The following is a 16,874-nucleotide window of genomic DNA, read 5'->3' as shown; positions in this document are numbered from 1 at the left end:
CCATACATTAGCTAGCTTCTCTTAAGGCATTTTGTTTAAAAAAAGAACAAGAGAAATCTTTATAAAAAGAATCTGTTGTATTTCTTGTATTTCTGTGGATCAGGCAGTCTAGGAAAGAGTTAAGCATTTGCCTTGTCAGACTGATTCACTAAGTTGAAGGGAATTTAATAGTTAATTTATCCTCAGAAAAGCAGACAATGTCAATGTTTATCCTTTGTCTATCCTTTGTAGTGAGGTTATGCTCAAACCAACTGAATGTTGGGTGGAAAGAGCTTGTCACTGAACTTGATAATAGAATCATGCAAATGTTCAGTGCTGCATATTTCAGCCTACAGATGGTCTTACTGTAAATTCAGCCTGCTTTTATCCATGATTTAGCTACCATGACAACTGCACTGCTTTCTAGTGCCTTGTACAAATTATGTTTGAAAAAGGCTGAAAATAATTGATATTTTGAGCATTTTTTTATTGCAAGCAGCAAAAGCCTTCCTTCAATCCAGCCAGCATTTATTACTGTCATGGGATTATAAATACAAACATCCTTGTTAGGCAAATGGAATTAAAATCAAAAAGATGATATCAATAGTAAGCAGTGTTAATATACTTACTAAAGAGTAAGTGTTATTAAATAGAATTGGACTGATTTTTTATAAAACTCTATGCTCTTCAGCCTTGGTCATCATGCCATCTATATACTTTTATTAAGTGATTTTTTCCCCCTTTTATAGTCCTTTTCTAGAATGAAATTCAGATAGCTTTCCTGGGGTGCAATAAAACATATTGATTTAACTATCCAATATGTTTACTATCTTTAGAAATAATTGTTGGAAAGTTGTTTTTCTTTATTTTTAAGAAAGCTGTTTCATCCTTCATAGAGCAACTGTTACTGACTTTAGACTGTGCAAAGAAAGACTATTGTTTATTCCTAATTATCATGAGATAAATTGTCATGGAAAAAGCAGTGTCTTGAATCCTGAAATTATGACCAATGTGCACTTCTGTCAGGAGTTCCAGATCTGGTCAAATAAATATTATTTACTAAATGCATCTCATCATTTAGGGCTAGTCTAGATGAATGGGGGATAATCTTTTAAGTGAAAGAAGACCAAAGAAGAATGTGCATTCCCTTTCTCCTTTGTTGTAAATAGCCTTGATCAGCCCAACCTTGCTTAAGTATTCAGGTTGCAGCTAAAGCCTTTTTCAGTCATTAATTTATTTGGAGCACTCAATTTGTAAACTCGCTGGGCAGCATAGTTAGAAGCTGTGTGTGTGTAAGCTTTTCTCTTCCATATAGAGGTGGCAAATGGCAGAACTGCCTGTAGAACGCCAGTATAATTTGAGCTATGTAGGACAAGGGTAAGGGGGAATGCTCATGTTGTGAGTGTTCCAGTTTCTGTACTGTGAAAACAGGACTAAAAATAAATCAGATTCTCTATTTAATCAATATTAACCAGCCAGTAAAGTGGAATCAATCATTATTATCAATAGCATTGATACAGAAATTTCCCAGTTAAAATGGAATGATTTGTTCAGAAGGGGGGAAGTGTTACTTCCCATGAATGACTCCCAATATCATAACCATGATAAGAGATTCCTTATTACCTTACAAGATGTTGGTAATGCCTGTTCTGTACATTGTCTAATTCAGTTAGCCTATTATTTATGGATTTATATTATGGGATTTTTGTCAGTCAAGCCATTAGCAAAATAAATTATTAAAACACAATTTCTATTTAAAAAAAAATTAAAACAAGCTAAAAAATATCCTGCACGCTTCTCCAGTTCCATAGCCAAAGCATGCCTATACATCAAATGTCCTATCTAAAATTTAAAAATAAATAAAAACAGTTTTGCTTGCTGGAAGACAAAGCTTGGGAGAAGCCACCAAGAATGCCTTCTTATCAGCCTTGCTTCCAGGGATGGCATAATCAAAGGTATGACTCCTCTACAAAATCATAATGCTCAGCAGTCTTAAATGGAATCATATGATAAGATCATAAGTCCAGTTGTAAGTCAAATTATCTTTAAACATGAATCATAAGTTTCTGGAGGCAGCCTCCATTAACAGCGTGATGCCCATGTTTTGATTATCTGCAGTTACCAAACATTTCTCAAGGGCAATTCCACATAAAGTTGTAAGAACCATTTCACAGACTATTGTAAGAATGCTTCTAAGCAAATGATATCAAATGCATCCTAGAAGACAGCTAAAAATGAGTAAATTGCCAAGACAGCTAAGCAAATAATAGATCAAACTTTGCTTTAATTAACATTCATTTTATAATGTATTGGTATTGTATAAGAAGCATTTGGTATATTTCTTTCAGTCATCCTTTGAAAAGAATTTTATCTTTAAAGATACCTGTGTATTTATATTGAGTTGTTTGTAGCTTGCAAACAACTAGCAGCCTGCAAACAAAAGTGGATTTGTCTAATCCACTTTTAAAGCTATGCACTCTGGCACCATCACTATTTTGTGAAAGTGAAGTCTATTGGTTAGTCCTATTTTGTCTAAAGAAGCAATCTCTTTTGTCATGCCCTGAATCTCCTACTATTCAAATTGGTTTGATAAAGTTTCTGTCAACATAATGAAGTTAAATCATGTCTTCCTTGATTTCTGTATCCTTTCCTTGTAGGATAATTTTTGCAGTCCTTTGATTATTTTGCAGTCTTTTATAATTCAGGAGACTGGGTAAAAAGAGGCAGCTGCAACATTTTGCCAGCAAGGATTGGTGAGAATGGAGTTGCTGGAATAGTGAGCAGAGAATGGGAAGCTTAGAGAGGGAAACAGAGGTAGACAGTTTCCAGTGGCCTTGTGAAGCCACCGCTGCCACACTGGAGTAAAGAAAGAAAAACTGAGCTCAGAGCTCCACAGACTAAGGATCTGATTAGGAGGGAGAAAGAGGAGTAGACCTTAATTTGGGTTTTGAGAACTGCCTCTGGAATGAGAGACAGAAAGCAAAGGAGAAAACCACTCTAGAGTGACAGAATGGGGGATGTGAGGTAGCTCCCAACTCCAGAGTAAGTTCAATAGTACTTTGAATAAATCTTTTTAAAGTTTTACCTTCAATACCTTCTCTCTCAATACAATCAAATATTGTATTGAAGGAGAAGGTATTCCTCTGGTAGGAATTTTGAGGGTAGGAGAAGGTGATAATATATTAGTAGGATGATGGTAGGTCTAGGTAGGCTTGGAAGGTATTTTTTTGTGAATTGAATAGTTGGCCTTGTGGGTAATTAAGAAATGTTTTGCATGTTACTGTCCCAGAGGTGGGGACTGAGCAGTAGCTCCCAAGGACAAAGTTTACATAAGACAGAAGTAGGTATGACAGCAAGGGCTGGCTATGTGGTTAGAGTAGAAGGGAATCCACATGTTGGTGCAGGTCCCATCTAATCCATTGCCCAAATACTGGGCTTGGGTAGCTGGATTATTGGATATCTTGTTCTCAGACTGGTGTTAATTAATGCTAGATCTGTCTAGAATTCAGTCTCGTGGTGGATGAGCATGCTAACCTGGTGTGTATTAAAAGACTTTGTTGGGCACCAGTGACAACTTATTTTCCAAGGGTTTGGGTCCTGAAGCAGCCAGGACACCAAGGGTGAGGAAGTATGTGGACAATCATTGAGAAGACCTTAGCACTAGCCAGTAACAGTGTCATGATATCTGGATGTTGGTGCCATTATATTATATTTAGCTACTATAGGGAGCCTGCCACTGTACTGTCTGCCCCATCATCCAAGAGTGGGCATCCCAGAGCTCCACATTGGTAGTCTGGGGTCAGAGTTGGAGTCAGACAAGCTTCTAATAGTGGGCTGTTTTGATCTCCTTGACTTGGGAGTGGTCCAGGAGTTCATGATCTCAATAGAGACCATGAATTTATCCCAGCTATTTTAGGTTGGGTGCAGTGCTACCAGGAAGGTGATGGTACGCCCTCTCTTGAAGAGGCCATGTCCTGATCCAACTTTTCTTCTTTGAGATTTTGGTGGGAAATGAGCTACAGAGAATCCAATAGAAAGCAGATTATCTGGCTCTACTTCAGTCTTGGAACAGAAGGAACACAGTTTAGTCTGGTGCGTGATCATCAGGACTTGGATGTAGGGAAGAGGACAAACCTCTTGGTCCTATTAGACCTCTTAACAGCTTTTGATACCATAGACCATAGTATAGTATATTTCTAGACAGAGGAATGGAGGTACCATAGTAGCCCCTTTCAGTGGTCATGGGAGAAGAAAGATAAAGCTGATGCTTGCTCTAGTGTAGGACACTGCAGAGCTCGGTTCTCTTCCCAATGTTATTTAACATCTATATGGAACTGCTAGGAGAGGTCACCTGTCAGTTCGGAGTGAGGTACCATCACTATTCTATATCAATTGTATTTTGCTATTCTGAGTTGGGGCTGAAATGCTGTGGAGGTCCTGAACCAAAGTCTAGGGTCTGTCAGGGACTGGATAGAGATAAATTTGACTAAGCCTAAGAAGTTGCCAGCCCGAAATGGACGACACTTCAGCGGTTCGAGCCCAAGCTCTGTGCAGCGGGGGGGATTCCTGTCTTGCGCCCTTAGCTCCTGCCCACCTAGCAGCTCGAAAGTGTAGCAAGTGAGAGGAAAAACGCTGGCGGCTCCTTGCATGGGAAAACAGGAATTGGTTGCCAGTTGCTGGATGCAACGCAACAGAAGAGACTCAATTTCCTACGACTGCCAGCTGGGCTCTGCCCTAGGAAGGAGGCAGTGGCAAACCACTTTCAAAAAAACCTTGCCAGGAAAACTGCAGGGACTCGTCCAGGCAGTCTCCGTAGAATTGGTCATGATTGAAAGCAGATTAAAAAAAAAAAAGCAAAACAGACTTACTGTTTGTTTATAGAGATCTTGGCCTCTTTAAAGGCCAGGATCTCTTTTTGGTACTAGATGGAGGTCATGCTCCCTCTGAAGAAATAGGTTTGTTACTTGGAAGTACTCCTGGAGTTTTGGCTGCTGCTGGAGCAGCAGGTGGAGGTTGTGGCCAAAGGATCTATGCCCAACTTTGATGGGTGTACCAATAATGGCTCTACCTGGGCTAGAAGGTGCTGATGACAATGATTCATAACCTCTTACCCATGATTGGACTGGTAAAATGGGCTTTCTCTGGGGCTTCCTTTGAGATAATTTGGAAGGTACAACTGGTGTAAGATGTATTAACTGCTTGCAGGTAGATCCTGCCAATGTAGAATGACACTTATTTTATTGGTGCTCTGTTGCTTCCAAGTCCAATTCAAAGCGCTATACCTATAAAACCTTATACAGCATGGCACTGGACTGCTTTAAGCAGTCTTTTAATAGTTAAAAGCTTTAAGCAGTCTTTTCTTATCCAAAATGAGTCTTCTCATCCTTTTAGGTCATCCAAAAAGGGCCTTCTTAGGGTGCTGCCCTCTTGAGAAGTAGGGGAGCATGGGTCAGAAGTGTTGTGACCCCAGCTGTATGGAACACATAGCCCCAGGAATGATCCTTCATTGTTGGCTTAGTAGGGAAGAAGGATGACCACCTTCTACCTGTTCTTGATAGTTATTATTGAGGTGATTATTTATATGTTAAGACTATTGTTGACATTCTTATACAGCATCCACAGTCATGAAATTGGGGTAGTAGAAAAATTAAAATATAGAAATTGTACATACATTACCCATTCACTGTCTATCTGTGTTTAACTTTCAATGATACAAGCAACAATAATTGCCTATGCAGGGCAGAAAATAAGTGCAGAATGTAAACTACTTCTCAGCCTTTGTTGTGACTTTTTTTTTTTTAAGGTTACCTGCTTGCAAGACTTTTTTGGTGATGATGATGTTTTTATTGCCTGTGGACCTGAAAAATACCGTTATGCTCAAGATGATTTTGTACTGGATCATAGTGGTAAGCATATACATCTAAAATGTGGATAAGAATCCATTTAAGCCAGTAGTATATATTGATTGACTGAACATGATATAGACAATATATGGTCCGATCTTACGTGGTTACTGATAGGATCACACCCTGGAGGAATATACAAGTGTATTAATTATTTATTTATTAAACTTGTGATATCATTCAACCATTTAAGTCTCTAATCAATTTATAGGAAGTTGGCTGCTGACTTAAATGGTTGAATGATATCACAAGTTTAATAAATAAATAATAAATACACTTGTGTATTAAATACACTTAATAAAAACATTAAGTCTCTAATCAATTTATAGGAAGTTGGCTGCTGACTTAATGTTTATATAATGTTTATATGCATATAAATGTGCATATAATCAACTCCAGATTTAAATGCTTTGAATCCTAACAGACCATTTTCTCACTAGTGTCTTTTGGTAAAACCCATCCATTTTGGTTATGATATAGAGGTCATCTTCATTATCCTTATATCTGCACAGCAGTGGTTGGGTGATGCTATAGCATAGTGTAATTCACTAATGGGAGACCCAATTTGGTGTATTGGTTAAGGCATCAGACTAGAAACTGGGAGACCATGAGTTCTAGTCCTGCCTTAGGTGCAAGCCAGCTGAGTGACCTTGGGCCAGTCACTCTCTCTCAGCCCTGGGAAGGAGGCAATGGCAAACCCCTTCTGGAAAACCTTGCCAAGAAAACTGCAGGGACTAATCCAGGCAGTTGCTAGGAGTCAAAAACCGGCTTGAAGGCACGCCCCCCCCAAAAAAAACACTAATGAGGAAATGGCCATTGTTGAAATCACTTTACGATGTAAGTAATTTCTTCAATTTATTTAATACGGATAGTTGTTTTTAATTTTCCCAGTATTATTACAGTCAGGTCCAGAAATATTGGGACATCGACACAATTCTAACACCTTTGGCTCTATACACCACCACAATGGATTTGGAATGAAACAAACACAATGTGCTTTAACTGCAGACTGTCAGCTTTAATTTGAGGGTATGTACATCCAACTCAGGTGAACGGTGTAGGAATTACAACAGTTTGCATATGTGCCTCCCACTTGTTAAGGGACCAAAAGTAATGGGAAAGAATAATAATCATAAATCAAACTTTCCCTTTTTAATACTTGGTTGCAAATCCGTTGCAGTCAATCACAGCCTGAAGCCTGGAACGCATAGACATCACCAGACGCTGGGTTTCATCCCTGGTGATGCTCTGCCAGGCCTCTACTGCAACTGTCTTCAGTTCCTGCTTGTTCTTGGGGCATTTTCCCTTCAGTTTTGTCTTCAGCAAGTGAAATGCATGCTCAATGGGATTCAGGTCAGGTGATTGACTTGGCCATTGCATAACATTCCACTTCTATCCCTTCAAAAACTCTTTGGTTGCTTTTGCAGTATGCTTTGGGTCATTGTCCATCTGTACTGTGAAGCGCCGTCCAATGAGTTCTGCAGCATTTGGCTGAATGTGAGCAGATAATATTGCCCGAAACACTGCAGAATTCATCCTGCTGCTTTTGTCAGCAGTCACATCATCAATAAATACAAGAGAACCAGTTCCATTGGCAGCCATACATGCCCACGCCATGACACTACCACCACCATGCTTCACTGATGAGGTGGTATGCTTAGGATCATGAGCAGTTCCTTTCGTTCTCCATACTCTTCTCTTCCCATCACTCTGGTACAAGTTGATCTTGGTCTCATCTGTCCATAAGATGTTGTTCCAGAACTGTGAAGGCTTTTTTAGATGTCGTTTGGCAAACTCTAATCTGGCCTTCCTGTTTTTGAGGCTCACCAATGGTTTACATCTTGTGGTGAACCCTCTGTATTCACTCTGGTGAAGTCTTCTTTTGATTGTTGACTTTGACACACATACACCTACCTCCTGGAGAGTGTTCTTGATCTGGCCAACTGTTGTGAAGGGTGTTTTCTTCACCAGGGAAAGGATTCTTCGGTCATCCACCACAGTTGTTTTCCGTTGTCTCCCGGGTCTTTTGGTGTTGCTGAGCTCACCGGTGTGTTCCTTCTTTTTGAGAATGTTCCAAACAGTTATTTTGGCCACGCCTAATGTTCTTGCTATCTCTCTGATGGGTTTGTTTTGTTTCTTCAGCCTAATGATGGCTTGCTTCACTGATAGTGACAGCTCTTTGGATCTCATCTTGAGAGTTGACAGCAACAGATTCCAAATGCAAATAGCACACTTGAAATGAACTCTGGGCCTTTTATCTGCACATTGTAATTGGGGTACTGAGGGAATATCACACACCTGGCCATGGAACAGCTGAGAAGCCAATTGTCCCATTACTTTTGGTCCCTTAACAAGTGGGAGGCACATATGCAAACTGTTGTAATTCCTACACTGTTCACCTGAGTTGGAGGTACATACCCTCAAATTAAAGCTGACAGTCTGCAGTTAAGGCACATTGTGTTTGTTTCATTCCAAATCCATTGTGGTGGTGTATAGAGCCAAAGATGTTAGAATTGTGTCGATGTCCCAATATTTCTGGACCTGACTGTACATTCTCTTGATGGTTAACTCAGGTTCTTGTCTGATATAAGACAAGTGTCCATGGGGAAGGGATGAGAGTGGACAACTGACGTTACAAACATTGCAAAGAAAATGACATACTGTATATCATTTGCATTGTGACAAAGCTGACATGTAACTTGTATCGTGTGCATGATGACTTTATGAAACATGACAATATCATGGCTTTTACTAGGCATCTGGATGGATGGATGTACCTATGCTGGATACTATTTGATTGCCTGTGTCTGTTATTGGAAAGGGAAAGTTTGAAGGATATAGTTATAATTTAAGAATTTAATACCTCCAATCCTATTCTCATCTCAATAAATTGTTTTGGTACCAAACATGACCGTGCAGACTTTTCATGCATAAATCCACTGAAAAACATCTCAATTTTAAGACCCTACTAACGTAGGGATCACTGCTTTAATACTGATAATACATATATAGTCAAACTCCTATCAGATTGGAGCAAATCCTCTAGCAATCCACCAAAACATTACATTATCCTACTCATCTTTGATGTAGAATTAAGAAAAAACCTGATTGCACACTGTACTAATAGAATAGCTAACCTGCCCACAAACATCAGAAAAACATAAATTTACATTCCACTTTCTTATTTTACAGCATCAATAATCAAATGTAGATTTAAAACAACTTGGAGAAAGATTTATTGTAAGAGAACTCCATTTGTTGAGTTGTCAACTGATAATAACTAGTTGTCATTTGATAATAACTATTTAGGAACTGTAGTTTAGGAACCTCTACGATTATAGGTGGCTTAGTTCTGGAAGTGACTGTACACTGTCAATGTTTATTCTGCTATCCATCTGTGTTGTTTATAGAATGCCGTGTTATGAAATCATCTTATTCTCGCGCATCTGGAACAACGAAGTATTCTGGATCTAAAAGTCCTGGACCTTCACGTCGAAGCAAGTCCCCAGCTTCAGGTACAGTAATTGGAAGCAGAACTACTGTTTAGAACTTTGTTTTTTTTTTCTTCCATACAGAGCTCAACACCTGTGGTAGAACCAAACAGTCAGAACAATCAGAAATTAGAGACTAAACATTTAAAAGGTACAAAAACTGCCAGTACAATAAATAAAATGAAATATAAAACAAGGAATAAATATATCTAAAACCATGTGAAAAAACATGTAATGTGCTGCAGCAAATAATAAAGCTTAATCTCACTCTTAAATGTCCAGTAATATATAAACATCTCTAGGGAGGGAATTCCATAGAGGCACCACAGGAAAGGCCATAACTGTGATCATTGCCTGCTTCACTAACAACAAGGAACATGTGAAGATATTTAAGGAAATCTGAGCACTCAACCAAGGTCCCTCAAAGCAACTTACAGCCCTTAAGCTACTATAAATCTAAGCAAGGGATGTGCCAAATATTCCATGCACAAATTGTTCTATGCATGGAACAACTGTTTTCAAGTGGCCCATGCCTGACCCCAGACATGCATTTCTGAAGTATTTCTGTCCATGGAGGGACAAAATTGAACTGTTTTGTTTTGGGCAGAAGTTGGGTGGGGAAGGAGGGACACTGGGAGCTGAGAAGAGTAGAAAGTAGCTGAAATTATCAGGGTGGGTGGACTGGTGGGCTGTGCTGTGCTAGGACATGGTGGTGGTTGATTTTTAACTGATTAGTGTATGCTCTTTTGATTTCTGTTGTTTTTGTATTTTTGTATTCCTTGTTTTTAAACGTTTTTAACAAGTGGGAGTTTTGTTGCTGGGAGTTGGGCGGTATATAAATTTACTTTTTTATTATTTTTATGGTTGGTCTCTCAGTCAGCCAGATGTATAGACTGTATTTGGCACTGTTATCCACCTATCGCGTCCTTCCCAAAGACCTGGGATAGGCAGATGTTGTTTGATGGTGTTAAAAGTATCATCACAGAATGTAAGCTGTTCTTTTGCAATTGACTGATGGTGATTTTGTCAAAGCTGATAGTGTTCAAGTGGTGCTCCAGATGTTTTGGGATTGCACCCAAGGTGCCTATTTCCATTGGTACTCTCTTTGCTTTCTTTTGCCACAGTCGTTCTACTTCTATTTGCAGATCTTTGAAATTTTGAATTTCTCCAGTTCTTTCTCTTCTATTCTGCTGTCTCCAGGTACTGCGATGTCCACTATCCAGGCTTTTTTATCTTTCTTGTCAACAGTTGTTAAATCTTGGGTGTTATGTGGCAGGTGCTTATCTGTTTCAATTCCAAAGTCCCAGGGCACTTTAGCTTCTTCATTTTCTATTACTTTGTTCTGTGGTCCCACCAGTTCTTACTTGCAGGCAAATGGTATTTCTTGCAGATATTCCAATGTACCATTGTTGCTACTTTGTCATGCTGTTGTTTGTAGTCAGTCTGTGCAGTCTTCTTGTAGCAGCTAACTAGATGGCCCACTCTTTCTGAAGCTTCTTTGCAGAGACAGAATTTGCTGCCTGTTGCTGCCTTGTCAGTTCTGGTATTTTATGCATTTATTCTTAAGGCTTGGTCTCGAACAGCCAGAATTAGCCCCTCTGTCTCTTTCTGCAACTTTCCTGCTGTTAGCCATTGCCAGATCTTGTTGTTATCTGCTTTGCCTGCTAGTTTTTTTGTGCACTGGCCATTTAATACTTTGCCTTCACATGTTTTTTCTATTCTTCACTTGATCTTTCTTGTAGGCCAGTTTGATTTCTTTGGTATTCATTAAGCCTTCGTGGTGTACTAGCTTCAGTGCATTTTCTTCAGTGTCCTTCAGATATTTTTCTAATGCTCTTTTTTCTTCTTCAACTGCCTGATGTACTTGTAACAGATGTTAACTAATCTTCGAGTTCACCTCCTTGCAGTCTGTTGTTAAACTGCTCCGTAATGGGTGGGTGCATACTGGTCAGTTATTTCAACCAAAAACCATGCAGTTCATCTTCACCTGGCCCTGACCAATTCTTCCTTGCCCTTTTCTCCATTTCTGCTGCTATTACAAGTTCTTTTATTTCAGTTTTTTTTATTCTGATCCATCTCCTTTATCCAAGCTGCATTCTTTGATTTCTTTGCCCTGGGAAGACCTTTGTAGTTCTTCCAATTCTACTTCTGTGAATTCTTCATTTGTATTATAAATAGATGATCTGTTGTTATTTCTGATTCTGGATGTTCTTTCTAGAACTGGGATATTCTTTTCAGATTTCCTCTTCTTGTTAGACTGGATTTGTATTGTTGTTGTTTAGTCGTTAAGTCGTGTCCGACTCTTCGTGACCCCATGAACCATATTGCGCCAGGCCTTCCTGTCCTTCACTGCCTCCCTGAGTTTGCTCAGTTTCATGCTCATTGCTTCAGTGATGCTATCTAACCATCTCATCCTCTGCCGTCCTCTTCTCCTCTTGCCTTCAATCTTTCCCAGCATCAGGGTCTTCTCCAAAGAGATCTCTCTTCGCATTAGGTGACCAAAATATCTGAGCTTGAGCTTCATTATCGATCCTTCCAATGAGCAATCAGGGTTGATTTCCTTTAAGATTGACTGGTTTGACCTCCTAGCAGTCCAGGGGACTCTCAAGAGTCTTCTCCAGCACCACAGTTCAAAGGCATCAATTCTTCAGCGCTCGGCCTTTTTTATGGTCCAGCTCTCACAGCCATACATTACTACTGGAGGATTTGTATTAGCAAATCATTATTTGTTTATTTTCAATCTTTGTGTATTTGCGATGAGTAAACAACTTTTCTTCCAGTGGTCCTGCAGCTGCTGGCCCTGGTTGCTTAGCTTACAGTCCTAAGTCCTGTAGTCTATTTGTCACCAGATGTCCAAAACTACAATACCTAGCATGGTCCTTGTTGACTTGGCAATGACTGATCTGGTATAGGTTTCTGTAAATTATGTCTCACCATATTTTTTATGGGAGAGGCACTCTTCATCTGGCTCCTCTGATTAGACCTGTCCAATATGGTTGAACCTCTGGTATAGCTCTCATCCTCCTCGGAGCATGCAAACCGTACAACCATGTCAAGATAGTACCTCACTGGGGTGGTTGTTGTTTTCTGTTGTTATTGTTATTATATATCTGTACCCTGGGCCCAGCCATTGATACAGTGAAAGTCTTGACCTGTGGTCTGGAGGCTATAAGGTTATGGATAGAAAAAAAATATGCAGGTCGAGGTTATAATGAGGCTGAGCCTTTGTCCAGCTTCAGTCCAGTGTGCCACTTATGACCTTTCCTGGAGAAATAAGCCTTGATGATAGAACTCATGTCCTGGCACCTGTTATACAGATTACTGAAATATGCTCTAGATGGAGCAGCTTTTAAAGACTGCTCAGAAGCTGTAGTTGGTGCAAAGTGCAGCAGTCCACTTGTTAGCAAGTGAGAAACATAACACATGTAAATCTAAATCTGCCCACTCAGTATACCAGGTAGATATACTGAAAGTTTCTTCTCACTGGAAATTCAAAGAAGAGAAATAAATATGTACTTTTCAGTCATGGCACTAACCCTCTGGAATCTTCTCCAGATGATTCTCCATCTGATATCCAGATGGCAACCCCTCTCCTGACTTTCAGAAAAGCTGCTAAAACTAGGCTGCCCAGAATGGCCTTTTGTCATTCAGAACACCTAGTAATTACTATGATTATGAGTTTTATATTTTAATATTAATGTTATTTATTAATGAATTCATTTCTATTGTTTTTAGATAAATGGTGTTGCTTTAAAGGGTAAACCATCACAACTCATTTAGCAATGGGATGATATAAAAATAGAGTAAATAAATTAATAAATCTCTGTAGTAGCGATATCTAGCTCCAGAACCTACAATAACCAACTCCAGCAGTTTTATATAAGGGTTAAAGAACTAGGGACAAAATGTGCTATTGTACAACAGAGCTGCCAAGGTGTAGAGGCACAAGTACACAATACTATTTACTAAGATTGTCCCTGCAAGTAAGAGGGCAACCATTGTACAACAAGCCTCCATTCCCCAACTGGAGACAGTGGTTAACAGTATCAAAAGCTGATGAAATGAAGCAGGATCAACAGTCACACTCTCTCTGTCTCTTTCCTATAAGAGGTCACTGATTAGGACAATGTCCTTCCAGAAGTTTTGATTTGGAGTATAATTATCTGTGGAGAACAATGGGCTGGGCAACAGCTTCTCAACATCAGAAGTTGTGGAGAATGTAAACACAAGAGTGATCATTATTAAAGTCTGTTTTAAGAAGTTGGAGGGCAGTTCTAAGGTAATAAAGAAGCCAAATATCAAAAATATCATATGTATACTAAATTCAAGTATAAGGACCAAGATGATACATAATGTAGTTTGCTTGACAACATAGGAGTCAGTATTGTTTGACAATAAAGTTAAACTGACCTTAATTAAAGTTATTCCTCAGAAAGTTTGTATGCTCTGCTACGGTCATGGTTTTATCCTATTTCCAAATTGACTTCCTCACCTTTCCCGTAGCATGGTTACACTTGAAGCACTTTAAAAATACTTGAAACTTTCCATTTCACACTTACAATGGACTGTTTTTAACTTGAAATAATTTGAATTTGAGACATTGCACATCCCTACTCTTTCCCATAATGCAGTTTATTTTAATGTGTATTTAAATTAGTTCTTATGTTACTTTAAGGAGGACTATATGTGGTAGTAAACATAGGTTTACTATGTGCTTTGCTGGAAAACAAATAGTTGAATTTTCCCCTCTTCTATTTATCATCTTTTTCTTCTCACCTATGAATAACTTTTCTTCTTTTTCTTTTTTATCAATTGAATGAGTACAGTAAAGAGGGGTGGCCACTACTCCAGTACATGCTCTTCAACAAAATCCCCAGGTGAGCCATTCCTGTTATGGCTTTATACCACCATCTTGTCTCCTACATTTTTATTTTACCTTTTCTGTCTGCTTATCTATTCCTTTACCTTTACATTATACATCTCTATGATTTGCATAACTAAGACTTACTGGGCTTATTCACCTTTTCTATAAGACCTTGGAAAATAGTAGCATATATGATGTTAACATTATATTATATTAGATAGTAGATAGTGGATTTATTCAGATATCTTTTAAGTAGATAAGGACTACTAGAGAAAGATTTGAACTCATACAGCCAAATATCAGGTAGGAGAGTTAGAAGTATAAAAATAAATAAATAAATAAAAAACATTAAATAATGAAATGAAGCATATTTTATAATCTGCTTATGTAGAAAAGCTTGTCAGAGATTAAAATCCAGTTAATTTGTGTTAGAGATTTGTGTATCACTTGATATACAGTTGAGTAACAGTGGTGGCTTCCAAGGTCTTGATGAATGCAACTGAATTAACTGTTTTGCTCACAGTATATATCTGTTTTGTAAATAGACTTGTGAAAGTTGCTAGTCTGGAAAAATATATATTATTTTTCTGAAAGGCTAATAGTCTGATTTACATTTTAATACTGACTACAGAAAAGGAAGGTTTTCCTTTCTTTCTCAGTGAGATAAAGCATTATGGCAACTTTCTTCTTCACTTACATGGTGTTACTTCTCATTTGTGTTAACCTGACAAGTTGTTAAATATGAGCTTGGTATTTTGAAACTGTTTCCAAGTTATTTATGGTTGCTGCCATTGAGTGATGCAATTCAAAGTTTTGAAATAGGTAAGTAACTTTCAAAACAATATGATAACTCCATACTTAAAATAAGAAGAAAAAGTATTCATCATTCACATTGGTTTCTTGTTGTTGTTTTTATTGTATATGGAGATTGCCTGATTGCTTTTTCTTTGTCTTCCATTGCAATATGGACTTTATATTGTGTGGATTCATCATTCACACCTGTGTGAGCCCAATTATAAGGATGCTATTCAGAAGATTTTCCATTTTGTCCATTTATATTTTACCCTGTTTGGAGTGGTGTTACTGAATAAGGCCAGCTGGCTCTGTCTCAGATAAGGACTCCTAAAACTGACTTCTATATGATTAGGAAAGTTAAAAAATTAAATTCTGTCACTTTGTAAATGCAAGGAGAATAAACTAATTATTGTTTTACTTTGTATACCCAATAGAGTCAGGGAATCTGTATACTTTGCAACTTGCTTGGTAAAGATAGAGGCACATAAAGGAATAAACCATATGTAAGCCGTCCTTGCTTTTAAGTCGAATGTGGTCTAAAAATAAAATGAATTTTCTAGATATGGTAGACTGTATGTCTCCAAATTCCAGTTACCTTTTCACATTCTGGCTGGGTATTCTGTGTGTTGTAGTATACAGATCTGAAGAGTGCCAAGGTGGGGAAACCTGTTCTTAATCGTTGTGAAATGTAAAGCTGTGAGCTCAGAGAAAAAAGGCTACTTTCTCTGCATGCATGTTGGCTAGTAAATATCAAAGTCTTTTATTAATTAATTAATTAATTATCTAGTTTGGCATGTTCATCCTTGCAGACATTCACATAGCACTTGTTAAATGAATGTTCTGTTGCCCATTATAGATATTCTTTACAGAGCTCAAATGTGTAAGTTGTTAAAAGGATTTCCATGGAAACCAAATATCCAGCTGACAGACTCATTAAAAAAAAAAAAAAAAACAGCAACTGAATTGAACTGAACTGAAAACAGTATGGCTCCAAAATCATTTTCTTTCTCTGGAAAAGCATGAAAACACTAAAGTATAAATTATGTTGTTGGGATCACGGTTGCCATGTTCATCAGAAATCCTATAAATAAGCTATTGCTGGTACATGTTAGAGGCCTGCTGAAGCATTATAAAAATGCTTAGGGAGTCCAGTTAATAAAGGATATATTATTTGTGCATTTATTTTATTTACAAATGTTTATGCCATCCACACCCAAATGGATCTTTTTGACTTAATACAAAGAAATTATAAGAACAGTAGAATAAAAATGTAAGAAATCTAAAAGGGCCTGGGTAAGACAGTTTTTTAAGGCCCCTCTTAAACTGTAGTAATGAGGGGTCTGACTTGACACCAGTAGCAATTTGTTCCACAATATAGTTCTCATGAAAACAAAATTGAAATTTTCATGTTGTCTCAGGAGTCAGGTTTAACTTGAAGAAGATTACAGTCAAGTGGTTGGGCCTGCAAAAGGTGTTCCATTGAAGACATAAGACGTGAGGTCAGATTTAAAGAATAGGTACTCCTGTAGATAACTTGGGTCTTAGCCTTGTACACAAAGAAGCACTTTGAATTTACATTAAAAAGCAACTGATAACCAGCATAGCTATTTTGACAGGAGTAATGTAGCACCTGTAAGGGGTACTATTTGGTGCCAGGTGCAATTTCTGAGCCATCTTCAAGGATTATTCCATGATGAATACATTGCAGTAACCCAAACATGAGAGTTTACCAAATTTTATGCCAACTCTCTTTCCTACTAGTAGGAGACAACACTTTTATCATCCAAATTGATAAAATTTCTCCCTTAGCATTAGTGTTACATAGTTGGACAGTTTCAGTGC

General features: G+C 38.2%; 1 protein-coding gene across 4 annotated transcripts in view; it reads left to right on the top strand.

The window, feature by feature from the left end:
• The window catches only part of DCLK2 (doublecortin like kinase 2), an 88,637-nt gene that overhangs the window by 19,111 nt on the left and 52,652 nt on the right, over positions 1 to 16,874 (top strand). For 2 of the 4 annotated variants that reach the window (XR_003084393.2, XM_007425406.4), the window contains exons 3-5: positions 5,783 to 5,885; positions 9,293 to 9,397; positions 14,200 to 14,250. Coding sequence is in view for 2 of the 4 variants with exons in the window: in XM_007425406.4 (XP_007425468.2) it covers positions 5,783 to 5,885; positions 9,293 to 9,397; positions 14,200 to 14,250 (259 nt within the window). In the remaining 2 variants the exon portion in view is untranslated. The remainder of the gene's footprint in view (positions 1 to 5,782; positions 5,886 to 9,292; positions 9,398 to 14,199; positions 14,251 to 16,874) is intronic. The other 2 variants (XR_003084394.2, XM_007425407.4) reach the window with 1 other exon arrangement.

This window comes from Python bivittatus, unplaced genomic scaffold (assembly GCF_059951505.1).
Source record: "Python bivittatus isolate LINGU-HERP-01145 unplaced genomic scaffold, Pbiv_v1 ctg000070_np1212, whole genome shotgun sequence".
Lineage (NCBI taxonomy): Eukaryota > Metazoa > Chordata > Lepidosauria > Squamata > Pythonidae > Python > Python bivittatus.
Note: the sequence above shows the minus strand (reverse complement) of the source record. Positions and strands in the feature narration are given on the sequence as shown.